At 64.5% G+C, this 9197-nt stretch overlaps 1 protein-coding gene across 3 annotated transcripts in view; it reads left to right on the top strand.

Annotated features, from left to right (window-relative positions):
- The window catches only part of SEMA4A (sema domain, immunoglobulin domain (Ig), transmembrane domain (TM) and short cytoplasmic domain, (semaphorin) 4A), a 14678-nt gene extending 6098 nt beyond the window's left edge, over window positions 1–8580 (top strand). The window contains exons 1-15 of one of the 3 annotated variants that reach the window (XM_014961260.1): window positions 924–1096; window positions 2919–3059; window positions 4157–4317; window positions 4452–4514; window positions 4603–4701; window positions 5505–5613; window positions 5729–5845; window positions 5965–6095; window positions 6180–6349; window positions 6432–6582; window positions 6840–7029; window positions 7128–7243; window positions 7331–7497; window positions 7581–7693; window positions 7794–8580. In XM_014961260.1, coding sequence (XP_014816746.1) covers window positions 1075–1096; window positions 2919–3059; window positions 4157–4317; window positions 4452–4514; window positions 4603–4701; window positions 5505–5613; window positions 5729–5845; window positions 5965–6095; window positions 6180–6349; window positions 6432–6582; window positions 6840–7029; window positions 7128–7243; window positions 7331–7497; window positions 7581–7693; window positions 7794–8428 — 2385 coding nt within the window. In that variant the 5' untranslated portion in view covers window positions 924–1074 and the 3' untranslated portion in view covers window positions 8429–8580. Of the gene's footprint in view, window positions 1–923; window positions 1097–1823; window positions 2434–2918; window positions 3060–4156; window positions 4318–4451; window positions 4515–4602; window positions 4702–5504; window positions 5614–5728; window positions 5846–5964; window positions 6096–6179; window positions 6350–6431; window positions 6583–6839; window positions 7030–7127; window positions 7244–7330; window positions 7498–7580; window positions 7694–7793 lie in introns of those variants that run through there. The other 2 variants (XM_014961261.1, XM_014961262.1) reach the window with 2 other exon arrangements.
- The last annotated feature ends 617 nt before the right edge of the window (window positions 8581–9197 follow it).

Below are 9197 nucleotides of genomic sequence, written 5' to 3'. Positions count from 1 at the left end.
CTGCACCCCCCCAGTTCCTCCCCTGCATCTTCCTGTATCCTTACTGCATCCCCCCCCCATCCCTCCTTGCTTTCCATCCCCCCCACATCCCCTCCTGCTCTGGGGGGGACTGAAGGAGCCTCCCCCAGTCTGAGCTGAGCTGCCCCAGCCCCTGCCCGAGTGTTGGAAGCACCCTCACACCTTGCCATGCCACCGGGATGCTCCAGTGGGGGCACGTGGGCAGGGGGTTGGCATCAAATGGCAGAGAAGGACCACACTCTTCCCTGCAGCAGAGGGGATCCCAGATCCCAGCCCGTCGGGAAACTGAGGCAGAGGGAAAGTCCCAGCAGCCAGCTCAGTGCCCACGTGGCCACCAGCTTCACGTCTGCCCTGCGCCCTCGTGTCTCACCCCACTGAGCACCCGGGCTGGCCCTGTCCCTGTCCCCATCCCCTCTTGGCAAGGAGGACGTGGGTTTATTGGCAGCGCAATATTCCCCAGCTTGGAGGAAACCTGGAGAGCAAGCGGGATGGGGACCAAGTCCCACGGAGTTGTGGTGAACCTGAAGGCACCAAGGAAAACTAAACCACCCCAGTATCAAGAGGCCCTTGGTGACACTCCCTTCCACGTGCCCAATTCCACGCAGGCAGACTGTAATTGTCCCCTCCCCACGTGTCCCCAGACTTTGGCCAGAGGACCCAGAAAGGAGGAAGGACAGGGCTGGGATGGAGCTTTGGCTCCCCATTCTGCTGGAGAAGCCTTGAAGCTGATCTCGCTTCACAGAGCTGGCTCATGTTGGGGGAACCCTCTCTGGGGGCTTTCCCCAGCCCCCCGAGCCTTCAGCCTCACCGAGGAGCCTCCACTCCCTTTCCCATCCCTCCTCCCCCTCCGCCGGCCCCGGTGGCTCCGGCCCAGGGCAGAACAATGCGGCCGGTCCAAGCCTCCGTGCGGCCCCATTTCTCAGCCAACCCTTCGCCAAGTGGGAAATCCGGGGCAGAGTAACCTACTTTCTGTGCTGACAAGGAGCTTTCTGTCCTGGCCAAGCAAGGTGGTGGGCACAGAGCTGCCCTCCCGGGGCTCGGTGTCCCCACGGGTGGATGGTGGCACCGGGGGAGGCAGGTAAGGAGGCTCCGATGGGGCAGGATGCTCCTCAGCCTTGCCTGGAGTGGGGTATTGGGGTGCCACCCGTGTGGCTGTGGTGTTGGGGGGACTCCAGGGCTTTGGCTTTGGTGGGTTTCTCACCCACAGCCATCCCAGAGCCTCCTGGGGTGCAGCCTGTGGGGAGCTGGGCTGCCGGGCTGTTTGTGGGGTAATGGCCCCTGGGGGCTGTTTGTGGGGTGATGCTCGGGCCCAGGGGGCTGTTTGTGGGGGCAATGCTTGGCTCCATGGGGCTGTTTGTGGGGGACAACGCTTGGCTCCATGGGGCTGTTTGGGGGGGGCAATGCTCAGCCCCAGGGAGGTGCCTGTGGGGGCGATGATCAGCCTCATGGGGTTGTTTGTGGGGGCCCATGCTTGGTCCCGTGGGGTCACAGGAGACTCAGTTCTCAGCCCCACGGGGTTGTTTGTGGGGGTGATGCTCAGCATCATGGGATTGTTTGTGGGGGCGATGATCGGCCCCAGGGGAGTGTTCATGGGGGGCAATGCTTAGCCCCAGGGGGTTGTTTGTGAGGATGATGGCAACCCCAGGGGCTGCTTGTGGGGGGGCCATGCTTGGGGCCATGGGGCTGTTTGTGGATTCACATGGGGCTGTAGATTCAGCCCCATGAGTCTATTTGTGGGGGTGATGCTCAGCCCCATGGGACTGTTTGTGGGGGTGAAGCTCAGCCTCAGGAGGTTGTTTGTGGGGGTGAAGCTCAGCCTCAGGAGGTTGTTTGTGAGGGTGCTGCTCAGCCCCATGGTGTTGTTTGTGGGGGTGAAGCTCAGCCCCGTGGGGTTGCTTGTGGGGGGCAGTGCTCAGACCCACCATCAATCCCCCCAGCCAACAGGAGAAATTACGTTGCTTTGCTCTCACCCTAAAGATCTCCCCAAGGCCAGAAAAGGAACCCAGGCACACGGGGCACCCCAGGTCCCCCCCCGGGCACCCCAGTTGGAGGAGCAGAGCACCCCAGCTCCCATCCCAGCTCCTTCCACCAGGCTTCGCTGCCCTCCCGGCAGGGACGCCAGGCAGCGAGGCGGGCGCAGGCTCCCGCTGCCCCAACCTGCTGAGGCTCGTCCTCTTCCAGCAGGACTTTCAGGTTCCCTCAGTCCCCGCCGGGGCCACGCTGGGCTGGGCTGGGCCACAACGAGCCCTGCCACCAGCCGGGCTGGGAGCCTGGCAGCGCGGCTGGACCTCGGCCGGGCGCCGGGCATGAGCCCGCGAGGGTCTCCTGGCCACAGCCCCCTGGGGCCAGGCGCTTGGGGGGGGTCCATGCTCCAGGGCTGGAGATGAGCCAGCTCCGTCTTCGCCCGCCGGAGAGGTAATGCCGCCCGCGGGGCACACGGTGGCCACCTGCAAGGGGTCCCGGGGGCCACCAGGTTCTCCAGAGGTTGCTCCTTCCCCATCGCTTCCAGCAAGAGCTGCAAAAAGAGCTGCGAGAGGGGGGTGTCCTGCTCCCCTCCCCTAATTTTGTGGATTCTCCAGCAACCAGTGGAGCTGCACGGAGGAATCCTTGATGGGGACGGGCACTGTGGGGCTCTGCAGGGGTGTCCAGACACCCCCGTGCTGGCGGGGGGTCCCAGTGTGGGTAGCCCCACAGGACGTGGGGACGTCTCCGGCGGTGCCGCGGTGGCGGTGGGAAGCTCTCAGATGTGTTGGGGGCCACGTGTGGTTTGAGGTGCCGGGGACCCAGGCCCCCCCCCCGGCCCCCCGCCCCGCGCCGGGTGCTGGCTTCCCCACTCTCGTTTCCGCTGGGTGAGACGCAGCCCCGGCAGCGCTTCACCCCAACCCTCGCCCTCCCCGCAGGGATGGTGCCGGGACCCTCGAGGGGTGCATCCCTGCCACCCCCCGCCATGCCCGCCGCCGCCCTCCGCCTGCTCTGCGGGGTGGTGATGCCGGCCGCCATGCTCTGCGCCGAGCCCCTGCCCCGCGTCGCCTTCCCCAGCGGTGAGTACAGACCGGGCTGGGGACAAACCGCCTGGGGAGGGGGGGACAACATCAGCTTGGGAAGGCACCCGGCCCCAGGGGGGAGCACCCAGAGTCAGGACCCCACGGGCCACTCTCCATTACAGCCTCCCCATCTTGGTAGCCCTCTTGGTAGCCCCGCGCTGGGCGGGGGGGCCATGGGATGGTGGCCGTGGGGCTGGGGCTGGGGATGGGGGTGGTGGGAGCAGGGCGATGGAAAGGGCTACGGGAGCATCATGGGTGCGGGTGAGATGAGTCTGGTGGGCACCCAAAGGGCTTTGGGAGCTGGAGCCGGGAGCACTTTGGGGTGCCAGCTCCAGGAGAGCGATTTGGGGACCCCCCCCTGGCACCCAGGGATCTGCTCAGGGCCACCCTGGGAGGGGGGAAAAGCTGTCCCCTCGGTGTGACGGGGCACTGCGTCCAGCCAAGTGCCAGGTGGCAGAGCAAGGGGTTTTGTGGTGGGACGGCGGCGCTGGGGCAGCAGGAGAGGGCTGTGCCCCCATGGCAGGGCTGTGCCACCCTGGCCCCTGCCCGCACCGCTACTTCCCCTTCCCCACGCAGCCATTCTGAGAATTGCCAAACCCCCCTTTTCCTTTTCCCTATTTCGGTGGCTGGCAGGGGCAAACAAGATGCCTGTGGCCCCCGGCTGTGCTCGAGGCCACCGTGGGGGCTTGTAACCCCCCAGGCTGGCACCTTGGGGTGCTGCATCCCCGAAACACCCCATGGCTGGGGCCCCAAAGTGTCACGGGCAGAGCCTGCAGCCTCATTAGGGGAAAATTCACCCCATTTTTATAGGACACCAAAGGGGCATCAGAGGGTGAGGACAGCAGCCCGGGGACATGCAGCTCTTGCAGCAGGACCTGGAGGGGACAAGGGGGAGATGGGGACCCAGAGGGGGAAGTGGCGATGGGGGGGGCTGTGGGGGAAGCAACACACCCCATTTCCTATGTGTGAGGTGAGAGAAGCTGCAATGGCAGCTGCTGCTGCATCCGCCCGGGGAGGATGGCGGGGGAGGTGTGAAGCTGAGACCAGTGTGTGTGTCCCTTGGGCCCCCGTCACCCCCATTTTGCTCCTGCCAGGGGACCCCCACCGGACCCTGACGCACTTCAGCCAGGACAACGTCTCCCACTACGACATCTTCCTCCTGCACGAGAGCGAGGAGGAGCTGTACGTGGGGGCACGGGACCGGGTGCTGGCCCTCGCCATCGGCACCCCTGGCAGCATCCGTGCCAAAGCCTCGGTGAGCAGCAGCCACTTTTGGGGAGTCTGGGGGAGATGGGGGGCATACCCTCTGCCGTGCCTCAGTTTCCCCACTCGGGCTGGGCAGTCGTGGCCGGGCTCAGCAGCTGTGGATGCTCTCCCTTCCCTCCACAGATAACGTGGGGACCCACGGCCGAGAAAACCTCCGAGTGCACTTTTAAGAAGAAGAGCCAGGAGGTGAGGCAGCACCATGGCGGGGGGGTCCCACGGGGCTGCAGGGATGCTCAGCCCCCGCCTCTGCTCTTTTCTCCCCACCCCTCCCCAGACCGAGTGCTTCAACTTCATCCGTGTCCTGGTGGCCCTGAACCAGACCCACCTCTACGTCTGCGGGACCTACGCCTTCAGCCCCGCCTGCACCTACATCGTGAGTGTGTGTCCCCCCACCCCAGCCAAGGATGGGACAAGGGGGGCGTCTCCAGATGTGTTGTGCCTTGGTTTCATGGAATCATGGAATGGTTTGGGTGGGAAGGGACCTTAAAGACCACCCAGTCACCCCCTGCCCTGGGCAGGGACACCTCCCACCAGCCCAGGTTGCTCCAAGCCCCCTCCAACCTGCCCTTGAACCCCTCCAGGGATGGAGCAGCCACAGCTTCTCTGGCCAACCTGGGCCAGGCTCTCACCACCTTCACACCAAAGAGGTTCTTCCCCACATCTCAGCTCAATCTCCTCATTTTTGGTTTAAAACTCTTCCCCCTCGTCCTATGGCTCCACTCCCCAAACACCATCCCTGGAGGGATCTAAAAGCTGAGGGACACAGGGCAGTGGTGGGTTGGTCAGTGGTGGGTTGATGGTTGGTCTTGATGAACTTGGAGGTCCCCTCCAACCCAGGGAAGTGGTGGAATCGCCAGAGCATCCCAGAACGTTTGGGGTTGGAAGGGACCTTAAAGACCACCCAGTTCCATCCCTCCTAGAGGAAGGGACACCTCCTACCAGCCCAGGTTGCTCCAAGCCCCCTCCAACCTGGCCTTGAACCCCTCCAGGGATGGGGCAGCCACAGCTTCTCTGGCCAACCTGGGCCAGGCTCTCACCACCCTCAGAGTGAAAATCGTTCCCCCACTGGCTGAGCCCCACAGCTTCCCCGCCGGCCAGGGGGAGCCCACAGCCATCTCTTGCAGATTTCGGGTTTGTTTTACCTCCCTCGGCTGATTCTTCTCCTCTCTCCCACAGCACCGGGAGAACTTCACCCTGGCGTCCAACAGCAGAGGACAACCCTTCCTGGACGGGAAGGGCCAGTGCCCCTTTGACCCCCAGCACACCTACACGGCCCTGCTGGTGGGTGAGTACAGGGCCAGTGGCCCCCGTGGGTGGGCACCCATCCCCAGGACGGAGTGGGGGGGGGGTGGTGGGGGGCGGTCCCTGCCATGTCTCACCCCCACCCCATCCCTGAGCAGACGGCGAGCTCTACGCCGGCACCATGAACAACTTCCAGGGCAACGAGCCCATCATCTCCCGCTCGCTGGGCAGCCGGACCCTCCTCAAGACGGATGCCTTCCTCCGCTGGCTTTCAGGTGAGGAGGGTCCTTGGGAGGAACCTCCCCCTCTCCATCCTCCCCGTGCCAGGGGGGCGCCTGCAGCCCCCCATCCTCCCTCCAGCTCCTCACCCACCTGCCCTGGCTGTGCCCCACAGCCGACGCCGCCTTCGTGGCCTCCTTCAGCATCCCTGGAGATGACAAGGTCTACTTCTTCTTCGAGGAGACGGCCGATGAGTTCGACTTCTTCGAGCGGCTCCTGGTGCCGCGGGTGGCCCGGGTCTGCAAGGTGGGTGCAGGGACAACGATAATGGGGGGACAACGGGGGTACCCAGCTCCTGGAGGGGGCTGAGCATCCTCCCACCTCCCGCAGAGCGATGTCGGGGGGGACAAGGTGCTGCAGAAGAAGTGGACGACGTTCCTGAAGGCCCAGCTGGTCTGCTCCCAACCCGGCCGCTTCCCCTTCAACGTCATCCATCACGCCTTCGCCCTGCCCCGCCGCCGCGGCGGCGCCGACTTCTACGCCGTCTTCACCTCACAGTGGTAAGTCCCGGCACCCGGGGGTGCCACAGGGGGGGTCCGGGTACCCATGTCCTCCCTGTAACCCACCTCGCTGTCCCTGCAGGCAGGCGGGCAGGGCGGGCAGTGCCGCCGTCTGCGCCTACAGCCAGGAGGCTCTGGAGGAGGTCTTCGAGGGCAAGTACAAGGAGCTGAACAAGGAGAGCTCCCGCTGGACGGTTTACGGTGGCCCTGACATGAGTCCCCGGCCCGGCAGCGTGAGTTCTGCCACCCCCCCAGGGGACAGGACCCTCCCGGGGGACAGGACCCTCCCGGGGGACAATGGTGGTCCCCCTGAGGAGGGGTGTTTCTGCCCCAGTTTACCCTGTGTGCCAGCACTGATGGGAAATGGATGAGAAAGAGGATGGTGGTTCCTTTGCATCCAACTGATGGTGGCACATGGCAGCTTGGTGGCGTGTCCCCCACTCCCCGTGCCTGTTTCCCCACACCAGCACTGACTCCTCTCTCCCTGCAGTGCCACATGGGTCCCTCCTCTGACAAAGCCCTCACCTTCATGAAGGAGCATTTCCTGATGGATGGGAAGGTGACGCCCATCCAGGGACGGCCATTGCTGGTGAAGACAGACGTCACATACACGCGCATCGTGGTGGACGAGACTCGTGGCATCTCAGGGACCACCTACCATGTCATGTTCCTGGCCACAGGTGGGTTTCCATGGGGGTACACACAGGGCGCTTGGTCACCCCTCCTACCCTTCCCTCGGCCCCCCAAAACACCGGCGATGTCCTCTGTGCCCCTGCAGCGGAGGGTTTCCTGCACAAAGCGGTGGAGCTCCCTGAGGGTCCCCACATTGTGGAGAGCATCCAGCTCTTCAAGACACCGGAGCCCGTGAAGAACCTGCTGCTGGCCCCAGGGAAGGTAGGGGATGGGGAAGACCCCACAGCCCACCCCAGCTGGTACATGGGGCCAGGAGGAAGGCTCAGCCCTGCACCTCCTCCTCCCCAGGGCGTCCTCTACGTGGGCTACTCCGGTGGCGTCCTTCAAGTCCCGCTGGCCAACTGCAGCCTGCACCGGAGCTGCGCCGAGTGTGTGCTGGCCCGGGACCCGTACTGTGCCTGGCACAGCCTGGAGGGCTCCTGCCAGCCCACCCGTGCCACCGCTACCGAGGACACGTGAGCCGGGGCAGGGAGCGGGATGAGGATGGGATGGGGGACGCGGAGGGGACCGGGATGCTGATGCCACTCTCCGGCCGCAGGAGCGCGTGGGTGCAGGACGTGGAAGCGGGGAGCCCAGCCACCCCGTGCCACCGCGGGAGGAGCGTGGCCATACCCCGGTCCTGGGGGGCACCGGAGGATCCCGCCGCAGAGAGTTGAGTATGGGGCAGGGGGGGCACAATGGGTTTGGGGTCTGGAGAGTGGGACATGGGGGGGCACTGCATCACCCTGCTCTCCTCCTCCGCACCCCACAGGGATCAGCCCCCAGCTCAACGCCGTGGTCCACCTGCCATGCCCCCGCCGTTCCGCCCTGGCCAACTACAGCTGGCAGCAGCCCGGGGGCCCTGGGGACCGGGGGGGCACGACGCTGCTGCCCAACCAGACGCTGGTGGTCATCATGCAACAGGGGACCGCTGGCACCTACAAGTGCCAGGCCACCGAGAACGGCTACACCTGGACCGTGGCTCACTACCACCTACAGGACCCCAGTGGGGCGGCCCCCGAAACGGACGGGCTGGCTGAGGAGGGGTTGTCCTGGGGGTCCTCGGCCCCCGGCACCCCCCGGTCTTACTGGCCCCAGTTTGTCACCGTCACCGTGCTGCTGGCCGTGACGCTGGTGGCCGCCGCCTGCCTGGCCCTGCTCGCCTACCACGACCAGCTCAAAGCCAGGAGCAAGGTACGGGGGTGCAGTGCGCCCCACAGCCCCCCATCCCAGCGCCGGGAGAAGGTACCCCTCAACGGGGGGACTGGAGAGCTCCCGGCACCCGGAGTCCCCACCACGGAGGAGGAGGAAGACGACGAAAGCTCCCGCGCTTGTTGCCTCCAGCTCGACGGGGACATCGATGCCGATAACAACAGGGTCCGTGTCCCTGCGGGGGGCACGGCGTGACAATGCCACCAGGTCGGGGAGACCATGGAGGAGCAGCGGGGTGCGAGGGGGGATATGAATGTGAAGTTATTTTTTTTTCTTTTTCTTTTTCTTTTTTTTTTTTTAATTTAATACCTGTGTTTTAACATAAGGTGACATTACAGGGTAGTGGCGAGGGGCAGCGGGGTGGGATGCCACCCCTGGGAGCAAGGGGGTGGGATGGGGCAAGGAGATGGAGTTTGGGGAGAGAAGGGGGCAAGGGAAAGGACATGGGGACAGGGGAAGGATGTGGGCACAGAAGAGGGACAAAGAGATAAGGCTGAGGGCAGGATGCGGTTGTGGGGCAAGGACACATGGTGAGGACGGGGGGAGTTGGTGGATGCTGACACTGGTGTCACCCCAGGAAAAAAAAAACTGGGATCCATAAAAGTGCCAGATGGGCTCCATGGGCTGACCCCAAAGAGCACCCACCCCGCACTGCCGGACCTCGCCACCCCACTCCCACTGCCCTGGGTGCTGGGGGGGGGGACGACACCCCACTACCGTGGTGTGGGGAGATCCCCCACTTCTCCCCAGCTGCCCCCCGGGGTTGGCGCCTGCTGCTTTTTTGATGATGTTGAGCCTTCTTTTATTGTTTTGGTTGGTTTTTTTTAAGACAAACCAGCTGTAAATTTTCCTGCTCTTTGTATATTTGATTTTTTTTTCTTTTTTTTATTAAAAAGGAAAAGCTACTGTGTTGTGCTGCTGGGTCCCAGGAGCAGCCCCAGGGGGGCACCGCCAGGTCCCTCAG

The sequence above is a fragment of the Calidris pugnax genome, unplaced genomic scaffold (genome assembly GCF_001431845.1).
Source record: "Calidris pugnax isolate Ruff unplaced genomic scaffold, ASM143184v1 scaffold371, whole genome shotgun sequence".
NCBI classification, from domain to species: Eukaryota; Metazoa; Chordata; class Aves; order Charadriiformes; family Scolopacidae; genus Calidris; species Calidris pugnax.
The sequence above is the reverse complement of the archived record's forward strand: the minus strand, read 5'-3'. Positions and strand labels throughout refer to the sequence as shown.